We start from the raw sequence: 15,772 nt of genomic DNA, 5'->3' as shown, positions 1-15,772 counted from the left end.
TGATTTTCTCCAGCAAGCATCTTTCAGACTCTATATAAGGAATATAGCATCAGCCTAAAGCACCGATCCTTCACCACAACCCTTGGACAGAGGCAAATCCACCCTGTTCTGAGAAGACCGCACTTGCTCTCCACATTGCAGTTTGCTGTAGAGCTCTGCATAATGGCTATTTTTAGTTTAAAACAAGCTTCCACTGCCCTCCAGCCTTCCTGCTGAGGAACTGCCGCAGAGACACGGTCTGAGCAGACAAAGCATTTGCACATATTTTTAGCTTAGACAAGCCCTATATTTCATTTAATGTTTTTGGATGCCTATGAAATGTTACTGGAGTCAGAAATAAGCACCGTCTCATAAGAGCAGAATACTGAATAATGAAAAGCAAAAAACATCCTAAATGTAACAGTTTACTGCATGTCTTCCTAGTTTCAAGTAAAAGGCTTTGTTCTTTTTACTGCTATTATCTGATCCCCCTTATATTTCTTTACCGAGCAGTAAGTAGGCTGACCTCTCAGTTTGTGCTTACAGCCCTTTTTATACCCTTGCGTAGCATTTCACGTTGGCTGGCTTTAGGTCCTTCGGTGCATGTAAGTCAACATGCCTGGACAAACGGAGCCTTAGGAAAGCGCTTTACAGTAACTTAGGTAGGGCACATCAGGGCCTTATTTGCAATGAGTTAGAAACATTTACATAGGACTAAATACAAATTTGTTTTCAAAAGCCAAGGGATCTCTATGGGCAGCTGACATACTTCATGACAAGGAGAAGGTTAACAGATACCTGTGGCATTATTTTGGACCAATATTCAAAGAGAAGGAAATTACAGTGATTGAGATTCAGGGTGAAAGCTTTAATCAGGACAAATATGGCAAGTTGTCAGGTATCATCATCAGTTAATAGCTGTTGTAATTTAGCTTCTGTCAGGATGGTGCTGGTACAGCAACTAAAACATTCTTACAAACCAGGTTCCTGCAGAATAAAAAAAAAAAAAAAAAAATCCCCAATACCATCTCCTACAGCCCTGAGAGCCTGTGGGACATGATGGAGATGGCCAAAACAGAGGTGATCTTTTACAGCCAAAAAAGGTTTGATGTGGCGTGCGGGCCACACTCTGGGGACCCGTTTCTTCACAGTGTACCTCATAAAAGAGCATTCCTTTCCTTTATCTGTGTTGAGAGAGGCTTCAGACCATGTCTGATGTCTTCCTTTAAAGTCAGATAAAGACATTTACTGAATACTTACTAAACTAAAATATATGTAAATTGTCATACAATTATGATTAGGCCAAAAATAAATGGAACAAAGTAATAATCACAGAAACCTTTAAGATTTCAGTCAAATAAAGAGGTCTCCTAGATACTTCACAGAGGATTTCCTATCCTTTCCAGCACCAGACTATGAATCCAAAACTGTGAGTTATCGTAACTTTAAATGTGTTCAATGATGACAGAGCCAGGGTAGATACAAGGATTTGCAAAGTAGCTATAGCAATCCTCATGAAAGCACCACTCAGCATACAGTGGTAGGCAGCCTAACAGTCACAACTTTGTACCATCACTAAAATACCAGCATATATTAAAAGATAAACCATCTTCTATAAATTATTAGCTTCTAAGGGTCAAAAATACTCCAGTTTATAAATAGTCACTATTTCTCTTATCCTATTCCCTTAAGTAGAAAAAAAATGAAATAGCTTGCACATCTTTTTTTATCAACTACCCTAACATCTATATAAACGCACTGTGCACCACATTTCAAATAATCATTTTGTGCAGTAACATACAACACAAATATATCATAACCAGCTATGAACCTTGTATCTGTTCATTAAATATGCAATTACTTACAGGAATGTTGATGAAAACAGTATCAAACTCTGATGCTGACAGAAACCTTTTCAATGGCACCATAAAGAACTGCAAGGAAAAAAGAATTTATATATACATTGACTATGCCATTATATTTTCTAAACTGTTATAACAATGCATAAGAAGTTACAATTCTTTAAGTAGTATCTTACTTTCTCTATCGATTCCAGAGTTTCAGTGTATTTCTCTTCAGTTTGCTTTATTTCAGTGAGACAACAGCTTCTTATGTCATTTTCAGTATACTTCTGCAATTACAATGGAGTCAAATTTAAGTCATTAACAGGCACCTAATGGATAACAAATGCATTTATTTGTTTAGAATTAAGCAATTAGGATAACTGCTTCCTGAAATTTTCTGAGTACTGCAGCCTCCAAAGATGATAGCAATAACCAAGAATATTTCAATGTTCAATTATCTGATGACTTAAAGAGTTTTACTAAAATTCAGCATCAAAGGAATATTATGAAAAGTTAATGTGTAGACATAAAACCCTGAACTCTTTGCATGTACTTCGGAAGCTGAAATACAAGGTCACATTTAATTCACATCCAGACTGAGGAATCTTATTTAAAATACTCAGCAGTTAATAACTCCATTAAACTTAATGGGGCTAAGTCATGTAAGTAACTTTGCATTGCCATAAATATTGAATTCAGTATAATCCCTGCATTTATTTACAATTTTTTCCTTTTAGTTCTCAAGGGGAGGTTTCTCTTCAGACACAATATGAGTACGTTCTCGAATCAGGAAGTGCAATGACCTCTAAGTTCAGCTTTTGCATATGTATGCATGTGTCTTCAATGAGACCCTGGGATTTTTCCATGTAAACCACCAGACTCATCGGAAATTGAAGTAATTATCAGCACAAGACTCTGTAAAAATAGTTTACAAGCATTCTTACTGAAGATCAGAGTTACATTGTTCCAGCTTCAATAACTCTCAAATCTGATTTCAAATAAAAGATTAAATACCTGCAGGAAGGTATGGAAGCATTCGTGTCAAGCAAGACTTAAAACATCTGGAGAGATACAGGTCAGCTTGGAGACCTGACACAGTAACTGGATAGGCTTTTACACGTTAAAAGCAATAATTGATCCAAAATGTTTTCTCCAAAAACAACAATGTCATGGTTTAACCCCACAGGCCCTGCTAGGACCACACACCCGCTCACTCACTCCCCCTGATTGGGATGGGGAAGAGAATCAGAAGAGTAAAAGTGAGAAAACTCATGGGTTGAGATAGACCATTTAATAGGTAGAGCAAAAAGCCACGCACACAAGCAAAGTAAAACAAGGAATTCATTCACTGCTTCCCATCGGCAGGCAGGTGTTCAGCCATCTCCAGGAAAGCAGGGCTCCATCACGTGTAATGGTTCTTTGGGAAGACAAACGCTGTAACTCTGAATGTCCTCTCCTTCCTTCTTCTTCTCCCATTTTTTATACTCAGCATTACGTCACGCGGCATGGAATATTCCTTTGGTCAGTTGGGGTCAGCTGTCCTGGCTGTGTCTCCTCCCACCTTCTTGTGCCCTCCCCAGCCTACTTGCTAGCAGGGCAGTGTGAGGAGCAGAAAAGGCCATGAGAGCTTAGCAACAATCAAAAACATCATTGCACTATCGACATCGCTTTCATCCCAAATCCAAAACACAGCACCACACCAGCTGCTAGTAGGAAAGCTAACTCTATCCCAAATGAAACCACGACAGCAGTGGCTTAATAAGCAATAGTACTATCATATCCTTTCTGAAGTCTATTTATCAATTTGTAACATCCTTCCAAGGCATCCTTCAGCATATCCCTGGCTGTCCCTTACCTTTTTTTCACCCAGTGTAGGGAACCCACATACTGCACAGAATAGACCTGATGAGTAGATGTTACTCATATACAGGGGCTAGAAGTCCTAGTCAGGACTAGAAGTTTAGTACTACAGTTCTTTCCATTCAGAAAAAAATAAAGATGTTTAGCTTTTGAATAAAAGACTTCTCTCCTCCAGGAATACAAAAACTTCTAGACTGAAATTGTAACAATTATCTCTTAGTATGTCCAAGAGCTAGACTCCTTCCATTCCCTCTCTCTGCTATCAGTCTACTTCACACACTTACTAAGCACACCACAGCAAATAGCAAGCCACACTTAAACTGTCCATGAGCCACATACAGCTCCTATGATACTGCTTGGCCACCTATGAAGAGTGGGAGATGTATTCCTACTGCCTAAACTAGACGCCAAGTTGCAAATCATACAGGCACATAATGCTTCATCACTGTTCACACTTCTGTTTGCTGTTTTGACGTACCTCCTCTACCCTTCTCTCTGTTCATCTCCATGCGACTCTACAAGCTGGAACATGGCTTCTCACTGCCATCTACCAGGTGCTGCATTATCTCAGAAATCACACTTTAAAACCCAATTGGTGCAGTTATTAATCTTCCCCACAACAAACATTAAAGCGCCATCCTTACCAGCTGCAGACAGAAGTAACCATTTTCCAAAAATGCAGTCTGTCATTATCAGTAGAAATGTACTTTGTAAGCATCATCTGATGATCAGCTTCATCTCAAAATCTATCCTTTATTGCCAAATTCTTTGGCAGGGGGAAGTGGGCACTGTCACAGTTAACCATAGTTAATTAATCCCAATAAAGTAATAGAATTTTACACGATTCAGGCTTTTAGTTACTTTTCACCTTTACCTTTGTGAGCTCAATACTGCTCAAATTGCTTGCAGTATTTGCCCCAATACAGAAGTTGCTGTACCCAATAGGAGTTTATATCCATTTGCAAAAAGCGGGGGTTTGCTGTTTACCAACTCTCATACGACCAACACAAATAAAATCTTGGGATTCTGCTTAAAACTATTCACTTCAGATTTATGCTCACCTGACCCAAACAGGTCATTCACATAAGCACTTTTGGCAGAAATTAACATATCCATTTTCTTTCTGTACCACAAGCTTTTAGAATTTGAGTGCAATAAACAGAAGGAGAGAAGAAATATGAAATAATGTGCGAATACCAGTACAAGTGAAAAAAACTGCCTCTGAAATTCAGCTACTGCTAGTGAAAATTTAGCGGAACAGTTTAACAGTTTACTTCGCAAGATAATGACGATAAATAAAGGATGAGGGAGATGCAAAGCATTTTGGCTGCTATTGGAGACTCTGAGGTATTGGGTTCTTCTAAAAATCTACTTGAAGATTGTCCTGTGCTCATGTTTTCATATGCAAGGAATTCTCACATAGGATTCAAATGAAAGAACTGCACAAAATCATCGTGTTAGCATGCAGTGTATTTGTAAAGCTGAGAGGAAATTATCACAAACCAGAAATAATTACCACATTCAAGAATGCTGCCACTGCAAATTGTAATGTCTCCATTCACTACATGTTGTGGAAAAAATATTTTGCTGTTCTGTGTTTTCAATTTTCATTTACTTTCTATAAGAAACAAATACAAGTCTGTTCAATCTGAAGTATCTAGGCTAAGATGTAACTAAAATTAGAAGGTGAGAGTTCTGATTGCTATATTAATCATTTGCTAGAAACTCGAATATGCAAGAGTGACATTTGCGACAGGAAAGAAAGAATCAGAGAAAGTTTACACACTACCAACTGCCAGAGATTACCAACTGTTACGGTTGAAGAAAAAAAAAAAAGCCACCCACACTCATTATGTGAAACTCAGAACTTAACACATTTTGAGTTTCAATATAAAACAAAAACTCAAAACAAGATCACAATGAAGATTTCATATGATTCAAACACTTTCCTAAAACATTCTGCCTGCAAGTGACTGTGACTTCATTAGATATAAAACACCGTCTTCTCAACTTGATTTTTTATTTGGCTTTCATTGAATAACCTAAACTTTAGGAGGTAAATAAAATTAAGCAAAACATGAAAAACAAACATATCTCTGCTTATCTCATCCTTGATTTACATGCATTACCTGCAGGATTTTGTATTAACAGAAAAACAGTCTTGAAAACAATATTGTTATATTCAAAACAATAGAGATTAAAACAAGTCAGTAATCTTCCCAAAGACAAGATAGCGGTAACTTTGGAGAATCACCGTGAAAGCAGAGAACACAAATCACATTAGCAATCTCCTATACTTGTATTGAAAAGATACACAAGGCTAAAAAAAAAATAAAAAAATAAAAAAAAACACAACACCACCACAGAAGACTAAGATCTTTAGAATTTTTCACTGCTTCGTGTTACTATATGTCCTGGTTTCAGCTGAGATAGAGTTTATTTTCTTTCTAGTGGTTGCTGTGTTTTCAAATTTGGTATGAAGGGAATGTTAATACTGCATATTGGTTTAGTTGTTGCTAGGTGATGTTTATACTAGTCAAGGACTTTTTTCAGCTTCCTGTAGAAGATGGGAAGTGGCATAGAATGGAATGGCCCACGGAATATTCTGTACCATGGACATTATCCTCGGTATATAAAAGGGGATTGGCTGAGGAGGGGAATTCCTGATCTCTGCTCGGGTCAGGTTGGGCAATCAATGCACCAGGCGGTAAAAGTGACTTGTATATTCTTTTACCATTATTATTATTTTCCTTTTCCATTATTGTTCTGTTAAACTGTCTTTATCTCAACCCATGAGGGTTTTTTTTTTCCCCTTTCCCCTCCTTTTCTCCCTACCCTTCTGGTGGAGGGCGGGGGCGGGGTGGGAAGAGAGGATGAGCCACAGAATGCGTAGTCTTAGTTGCTGGCTGGGGTTAAACCATGACACTGTATTACTAAAAAGCAACATGGAAAAGTAAAGGCAAGTTTCCAATTTACGACAACAGGAAGCATAACATAGCTTCATGTCAATACAGAGGAAGAAAACAACTGTCCTAAAAAACCTAATGTTGTCACGGCCACAGACTAACATTTTCCAGATCAGAAAGCACAGCTCTGAGGAAGGGCAGACAAGTACATTAGGGTTTCTCCCAATTAGCAAGTAAATTTTGTTGACAAAGTTTAGATTTTTTTCAACACAGTTTTGAAAACTGAACATGGTACCTTTATATGACAAAGTAAATAAGCTACTTATCCCATTCTTAGTAAGACCAACCCAATGATCGACAAAAACTACATGGCTGAAGTAAGCAGGAACTTCATTGATATGAAACAATTATCAGTTGTCCCTGTTAGATTAGTTGTCCAAATTATGGCTGAAACAACAGCATTTCACACTATTACAACTTAAATTTGGAAGTAGGACACTTTGAGGTAAGCAGTTAAATTAATTACTCTTAAAATAGCTGGTAAATCTTACTATTCATAACTGGCAAGCTTAACAAAGTAAGTAATTATCATATTTAATTTAAAAATTACATTTCTTTCAAAAAATTACCATAGATAACTGTCCTGGTTTCAGCTGGGATAGAGTTTAAATTTTTTTTCTAGTGGTTGCTGTGTTTCAGATTTGGTATGAAAGGAATGTCAATAATGCATATTGGTTTAGTTGTTGCCAGGTGACGATTATATTTTTCAAGGACTTTTTTCAGTTTTCCCATAGAAGCTGACAAGGAGCCTAGACAGAATGATGGAATGGCCAATGGAATATTACATAGCATAGACATCATGCTCAGTGTATAAAGGAGGTTAGCGGGGTGGAGCGGGGGGGTACTCACGGTCGCTGCCAATTCACCAGTTTACCAGGTGGTGAGAGTGACTTGTGTCTTCTTTATTATTATTGTTATTTTTCCTTTTCTGTTATTGTTCTATTAAACTGTCTTTATCTCAACCCACGAGTCTCTTTTCTTTTTTCTTTTTCCTTTCCCTTTCCCCTCTTCTCCCAGCTCTTCTGGGGGAAGGGGGAGAACTTCGTGAGCAGCCACATGGTCCTAAGGTGCCAGCTGGGGTTAAATCATGACTTTAATGTTCAACCCTCTGCCAAAACAGCCCGCAAAGTCTTACATGGGAGACAATGCACTGCACATGACAGCTCCGGAATGCAACTGAGCATGAGTGAAGTTTCAGTACAACTAGCTATAAAGAGATAATTTCACAAATATTAACTTTCAAAAATATAACTACTATTGTTCAAAAAAAGCTAGGAATTCAAAAACGTACAGGTTGCTGTGCTGCTTCATCTTTCATTAGGTCTTCATAAACCTCCCCACCTTCATCTTCTCCATAGACGCAATCATACAACTCCTCATCTTCATCAACACCAGTTTCACTGAAAGGAAGAGACAATTAAAAAAAAGCTGTGCAGCACAGGCAAATTACCATCAGCTCTGCAAGGGACCACTCCTCATAGGAGAAGGTTTCTAGAGTAAACAAACAGATCAATTAATAGAACTATCTAATGAAAAGAACTCATTAAGGGAAATTAAGTCCATTAAGTTTTTTTCCTCAACACATTTAAAATACAATTGTACAAAATCAACGCAACATTGAAGACAGGAACTAAACCAGGGCCCAAAAGCAGCTTGTCAAGACAGTTTTGTCACGAGGTACTGTCCAGTTGCTCTCTTCTCTTCATCCCTCTTCCCACCACATCCAGTGAAAAGGAACTGCCTCTTCCTTACTGCCTGGCATCCCACTGCACTGGGATGCAAGACACTGATACAGGCCTCCTTCCTGCCTAAAGAAAGGATTATCTGGGGTAAAATACACTAAAGATTGCAGAGCCAGCAGCTGAGAGCCTGTACCTCCACACCATAAGCCAGTATCTTGGTCACCTCAAGGCAACCTTCAGCTACACAAAAATGAAAAAAGCAACCTTTCAAACTGAAAATCAGACAGCTCAATAAAATAGAGTATGTACAAGAAGTGTCCTCTTACAGAAATACCACAGCATAAAGTCAATGCTCAATTCTACCCTCAGCTAATTCAGCTTCATTAGAGCCAGTCCTGCTGGAGTTTTGCCTACTTTGCACTAGGACCATATCAAGCCTATAATATATCTTTCGCCCACAATTCTTAGGGTATGTCTACAAAAGAACTCTAAAAGATACTGAAAGTAATCCAGGCATAATAATACAAGGACTTGATCAGGTGTGCTGATAATTTTGGGGTTTTTACTACTGCAAGATAGCACTGAAATCCTTCAGAGCAAAAAACAAGTTGAGGATCAGTACACCACACACATGAGGACAACCATCAGAAGGATACAGAAAGCAAGCATTAGAAGTTTCAAGAGATGAAGTGATTAAATATATATATATTTGGGGGATTCAACAGAAGACAGAAATAGCTCACATCCCTTCCTTTTCCAACAGATACCATGCCCCAGGGGAGCAAGAAAGCTCAGGTACTCCAGGTTAATCTAACATTTCAGGTTGCACAAACGAGGCTGGTGTGCTAGCATTTCACACTAAACTCTAGCAGCTGTGTCAGGTGGAGCACAGACACACTCCATTTTACCACCTATGCTCCAGGGAACAAAAGCTGGCAAAAAGGCAGAGTAAGGATCAAAACATTTAACTACTACAGCTCTTTCTGACGGAAAGTCTTAATTCATCCTAAATTCCTTAGACACTATTTAAGCTCACGGACAATTAAATTCCTTTTAGTCAAATACACTTACTAATTAAGAGAAACTAAAAAAATGTGGGCCACTTCCACCATTCACTGGCACTTTTGTTTCTTATGAAGAGAGTACTTCTTGAATTGCTTGCTCCGCAATTGAGACAGCATGTAATTACCAAATTTCAGTGAGTAATATTTGTAATTTGATGCAAAAGAAGAGCTACAAATCTCAATTTATTTGGTATGATTTGCTAATTTTTATTTTTTTTTTAAATGAAAGACTATCTCCAGGTACTCAATTTGTATACCTATTTAAGAACAGATAGAAATATTATTTTCAAACAGTGCTAATACCACCACATCTAAGAGATGAGGACATCACCTCTAAGCCCATTTGGGTCTCGGAGGAGTCTGCAGCTCCTACCTTCTGCACATTCAGCTACGTAGAGTGAAAAGCAGCTATCTGTGAGACAGCCAGTCAGCCGCAGGAGACAAAGACAAGCTTTGCAGGGAAGGTGATAAATTGAAGGTGAAAGGAAGGTGAAAGGAAGGTGAAAATTGCATTTTCTTTGCAAGTTCAAGACCATTTCCTTGGGTCCCTTACAACCGATATTGTAATTCTGCAAAAGCGTTCTTGTAGTACAGACAGATAATTTAAAAACCCATTCATGATTTACTTTGCTATCAGCACCCTCTATGAAACATGCTTCCTTACATATATAAACTTATTACAATCATTCAGATAAGTTTCATAATTAATTCCTCCTGTGCAGCATAATGGACAACAAATTCTTTTAAAATGAAATAAATAACCCATCCTCATTAAAACTATGTATTCTATAACATCATATAAATAATAGCATGCAACCAAAATCTTTAATTTAACTAAAGATTTACAACATACTCTATTAAATCAGGAAGACCTTTGTAGACATCTTCATCATCAACGCTTTCGTCTGTAGGGAAGGGCCTATAGAAAGAAAAATAACATGAGTTGTTATAGACAGCACTAGTCTAGTCACATAGTGGGGTTTTGTTTGTTTTCTAAAATTTTCACACAGATTACTGTATGCTAATGTGTTTGTACGTTCCCCTCTTTCTCTGATGAACAGTAATGTGTATTTAGACTTCCATATATGAATTGATTCTTAATATAATAAAAAACCCTACTGGATGGGGTTGTTACAAATCACTACACTAATACATATTATTGTCGGTTTTTCAACTGAGAATATTAACTACTCTTGCTAGCACAGGACATGGATTACAGGACTGGCTAGGGAATTTTCTCTAGGTTTTAAAAACATCATCCATTCCTATAAGATAAGACTGCTGAATCAAACCATCCAAAAAGATACAGAACACCAAAGCATGAAATCTTTCACTTTCTCTCACAGACCACAATTATAGTTCATGAGGTTAGCTTTGGTTGGGGTTTTTTGGTTTCTTTTTGAAAATGAGAATGTCAGAAACTTGGCAGTTGTGCTGATTTTTATAAGGGAAAAAGAAGAGAAAACCCATCTGTCTTTACATAGATCAGCACTGCATCAGCCTGACTTACAATTCATGTGTCACAATTATCACACAAGTTCTGTAATAGTAACTGCTCCTTTTTTCACCTCGTGTTTCACCATGAGACATAAATGTAATTCAGACACTTCAGTAAGTTTAACCAAAGTAAAAGATACCCTTCGGAGCTCCTCAGAGGTCCAGAGCCTTGGTCAGCTGTCCACTGGGCAATTTGGTTTACAACCAGAGAAGTTCTTACTGAGGGACACTGCCTATACTGCCTCTAACAACTTTTCCAAGGAGCATCATGCAAGAGGCATTATTCCCACCATACACTAGGGCAATAACATACCTTATTCCTGTGCCTAATGCAATAGGGGTGCGAGAAAGTTTTGAAAGTGTTTCTATCACCTGGAGAAGAAGGAAACAGAAACCATGATTAGTTGTAGAACAGATGCAATAAAACATTTTGTTCTCTATTGTTTAGTTATCAGTAACACCTTTTCACACTGAATGATACAAACGGACACAGAATCTGGCTGTGCCAAACACTGGGTGCACCACACTTCCACGGATTTCCCAGGAGCTGCTCTTGAGCACTTCTGTATCACATCTGGGGGATGTGATAGGAGCACAAAGAGAGGAAAAGAAAAATCTCTTATTTACAAGTTTTAACACAAGCAAAAGCCAATTTAAGTGGATATAAAACCAGGTCATACGCGCCACAAATTAGACATTCAATTTACAATTGGACCTGGATGCAATTGTAATCAAATTTTATCTTACAGGCTGCTCTGAGGATTTTTGTGGTTTTTTACTGTAGCTCCAGAAAGAAAAACCGAAAGTATTAATTTGAGCTTTTCCAAACGCTGGCCAGGAGAGGGAGCCAAATGCCAAATCAGCAGAAAGCCACCTCTTCAGGACTGGCTTGCAAAGGAAAGGTAATCTCTAATCAGCCAAACAATTACAGAAGCTGCACATTTGAGCCCATAAGCTTTGTTTATTTTTAGAATATGGCAGCAGTCTGTAAGATCTTATTCTAAGGAAACAGAAACATCCCCTGTAAGTGCTCAAGGTTACACAATAAAAGGGGGAGAACATTAGGGAGGGTAGAACATACATACATATGGTCACATACATGGAGCTATTTTGCAGTCAGCTGTAATAATTCAAGACCAACTTGTACTCTGCCTAACATGCCCTCTCCGTCACAAATAGTTTCTCTTATTTTGAGCATTATCAGAATAGCAAGACTTATTTGCTAGAGAGAGAAAAAAGAGCCAAAATGACACCCTGTCTGAATTTCCATACTTCCAATGACAAGGTTCCTCTGAACTTCCCACAAGTTTCAGGTTGGGTCTTTACAAATTAAAATTCATATTAGGCTGAAGTGAAATCTCCAAAGGTTTTTATTGGTAGTATCAAAAGTCACTATAGCAATTTTAAGTTCCATGGGCATTTGGGAATAGTCTCTACAACTAAAATTGTTTATTTTTGAAGTTCTAATTACAAGACTATCCTGACCATAAAACACAGAGTTGAAAGTACATCTCTCAAAGGACGGACAATGACACGTTTACACAGGAGAATGACAAAGTAAAAACCACAGAGAATAATCACCAACTACAGAGCTTAGACTGAAGTTACAAAGCCTCCAAAGTGAATCAGGTCTCATATGCAGATCAGCAAAATTCAGAATGAACTAAGTTATACTATTTCTGTGAAAGGAACATTTTGGGTTCATTTAAGCTGCTGTGAAAATTAATGTCACAGAAAATCTGGCTTTGCCTTATAGAAAAGTCAAAGAATAGTAAAGACAAATCAATACACTATGAACATAACCAAAGGTGCAGGCAAATTAATATCCCTATGAATAGAAGAACTGCAATACAGCCTAGAATAAGTTTTGGAAATTGTGAATAAAAGTTGATTAAAGTTAATTTAAAACTATGTCACATTAGTCAGGAGGTCAAAAAGGAAAAAAGACTCTTGAAAAGTCTCGCTGTTGCAGGGGAGTTCTGGTTTCCGTACCGGACAAGAACCTGCCTCTGCACACCTGTGAGAACCCCAGTGCAGGACTGCAAGGACTCCTAAACCGCATGAGACAAGACACTATGAGAATTTAACTGAAAATTCAATAGCTGGTAAAATGATCTGTCCTGACAGATGGGAACATTGATTGGCAAAATCACAGCAAAAGAGGTTTAATGATTATCGAAACAGAGAGGGGCAAGTCTGGTGAACTAAATATTCCTTTCTTGTTTCAACATGTTATTTCCCAGCACACAGAAAATCTTCTGCAAACTATTCCACCCACACAAACCCTCTTCCTTAGAGGAATTCTCACTTAACGAGCATAATCAAACCCAGTAGAAGGATGGCTTGCTTTTCACAGCTAATTATGGTTGCTTCAAGATAACATGAAAAAGATCTGTACAAAATGAAATTGTGAATTTTAGGAAGATAACTAAAAAATGTTATTTCTGAAATGTACCGCCAAATTACATTTTACAGCTATCAATATGTACACAAAGAAAAGCAAGACTTATAAATTAAGAGAAACAGAAAAACTTATTCAGGAACTGATGTGAAACCTTCATTTAAGGAAGACAAACGAAAAAAAGCAGGTGGCGAGAAAGGGTGAGAACCACCACACGCTGAGGAAGCCAGAAAAGCGTTTATGAGAATATGCACACACAGAAAAGGAGAGAGAAAGGAACTATATGATTAGAGAAAACAGAATACTACTAATAATTTTCACTGCTCTTAGAACGGAAAAGGTCTGGCACTGCAGGAAGAGCAAACTGACAGGCTGGAAAGCCAACAGGCAGACTTCTATCCAAAACTGATCACTGGATAATCCGCTAAGAAGAAAATGGTAATCATCACAACAGCTGTCAGTATCTCAGAGACACAATGCGTTATCCAGAAGTACGTGAGAAATCGTGGCCACGCTGGCACCACAGAAGGGGAAAAATAATGGGCAGAGATACCTGTTCTTCTATTTCAAAACAAAGCAATTAAGAACTTAAGACTATTAACCACCCCAGTGTGTACTTAAGATTAAAATACATAACTGAAAGCAGCCATAACTTCCATAAAATAAAAGGTAATGCTTGCCCATTGACTGCTCCTATTAAAGCGCAGCTTACAACAGTGCTCTGTCAAGAAACAGAATGGTTTCTACTGAGAGGTCTTTTTATTGCTGTTGCAGTTTCCTTAAAGAATTCTGAGAAAATGTCAGGAATACTTACACAAGTAATCATTCATGAAACTACCACTTCTGGTCAACACACTATTTCAACATCATATGTAAATGTATTTGCTCCAACACGAAGTGGGGCAAAGAAAGATTCTCCTTCCACATGAAATTTCAGTTCTTTGCTTCTGAGCCACTGCAGGAACTCTTAATTAAGAGTTCCTGAATTTCTAGGTCCATGGGGAAGGTCGCAGTTATGCATGGGCTGAGTTGTCAGAAAAAACAACCAGAGTTTCAATAGACATTCATCAAAACAATCAAACTAAACCCAGTAAAATGTCTGATTTTCAACAAACTGACAAAAAAAAAAAAAAAGACTCAGGAGTTTTTCAGAACAGTGCTAGTTTGAAGCCTTAAACAGCTGACATGAGGGAAGCTATTACGTAGCACAGTTCTAAACTCCAAAATTACAGTGTACCATACACATGAAAGTCCATAACGTTCAATTTAATGTTTTTTTTGCCTTGCTCTCTTCCTTTCAGTAGAGCTTTAATCTGTTTCACCCATTTAACCCTAAATGATTGCCCAGTTCTGTTCCACAGCAAGGACTCAGACGGATGCTCCTGTACCTTTGAACGAGGCTAAACTGCAACTTAGCTTAAGTGCAGAAGTAGCACTCCTTACTTGTACAAAGTCCAGAACAACAAGGCTTCCATGGCTGACTCTGGCCTCCAACAAACAAACGTTCAAAGGGCTGCAGGACCTCTGCACACACGCTATTACTAGGAACAGGCAGTGAAAACTAGATACTGAGTAAAGATTCACGTTTATGTTCTGGCTAGCTACAACACATGAAAAATGAAATGTTTATATTCCGAAACATCCTGCAATGACTACATCCCTTTGCACTGGAAAACTCAGTAACTCTCCTGCATTGAACCTGAAATGGGGAGATGTCAGCAAGAGACTTCCAGGCATAAAAGGGAGCCCCACCTGCACCGGCCTCAATATAGCTCCTTTGCACTGACTAATGCTGTCAGACAGAGGTTAAGCAAGTCTTTAGAAGTCACATCAAAGCCACACTCGCTTCAAGAAGATGCGAACATCCAAGTTCGTTTTTCAGTATATAGCCAGTTTATGCAAAATATGCCACGAAATTCAAATCTACGGCCCTGCAAGAGGAAGCATACCTCAGCCCACACCCTGGTGAGTGGCTCTGCTCCTCATTCACGTTTAGGGCACAGCTGGCAAGGGCAACGGTCTTGCACTACACATTAACTTTTTACTTCATGAGTTACTCTCAGAGCAGGGGGTTTGGGCTTTGGTATTTATTATTGTTTCACTTGACTTAATGTTGTAGGTCAGAGTCTCCAGTTCATTTAAGTGCTTTCATATTCCTTTCTGAAACGTTATTTTGTAATTTCCTGCAGCCATACCCTTCAGTAAATCACACCAGATACTCCTATGCATACTTACACCAGCAGTACGCTAGAGGGACTATTTTACTTCTTTCCATAGCAGTGGTGTGTCTGAGTTTAAAGTCTGCCCTATTAAGTATTTTAGTGGGCCTCACTTTGTATTCTTGTTTCTTAAAAAAGAACTTACAAATCACGCAGTTCAAGAACAGACTTTTCCACTTTTAGAAGAAACAGAAGTAAATCATTCTGCAACTCACTGCCTCCCCAAGCAGGCAACATTTCCTTGCTATTGACAGCTGCTG

General features: G+C 38.3%; 1 protein-coding gene across 1 annotated transcript in view; it reads right to left on the bottom strand.

Annotated features, from left to right (window-relative positions):
* VAV3 (vav guanine nucleotide exchange factor 3) overlaps positions 1–15,772 on the bottom strand; it is a 170,930-nt gene that overhangs the window by 97,826 nt on the left and 57,332 nt on the right. Inside the window, exons 3-7 of the mRNA XM_054211330.1 lie at positions 11,206–11,264; positions 10,249–10,314; positions 7,941–8,049; positions 2,018–2,110; positions 1,845–1,913 (exon numbers count right to left, since the gene is read on the bottom strand). Coding sequence (XP_054067305.1) covers positions 1,845–1,913; positions 2,018–2,110; positions 7,941–8,049; positions 10,249–10,314; positions 11,206–11,264 — 396 coding nt within the window. The remainder of the gene's footprint in view (positions 1–1,844; positions 1,914–2,017; positions 2,111–7,940; positions 8,050–10,248; positions 10,315–11,205; positions 11,265–15,772) is intronic.

The sequence above is a fragment of the Rissa tridactyla genome, chromosome 8 (assembly GCF_028500815.1).
Source record: "Rissa tridactyla isolate bRisTri1 chromosome 8, bRisTri1.patW.cur.20221130, whole genome shotgun sequence".
NCBI classification, from domain to species: domain Eukaryota; kingdom Metazoa; phylum Chordata; class Aves; order Charadriiformes; family Laridae; genus Rissa; species Rissa tridactyla.
Note: the sequence above shows the minus strand (reverse complement) of the source record. Positions and strands in the feature narration are given on the sequence as shown.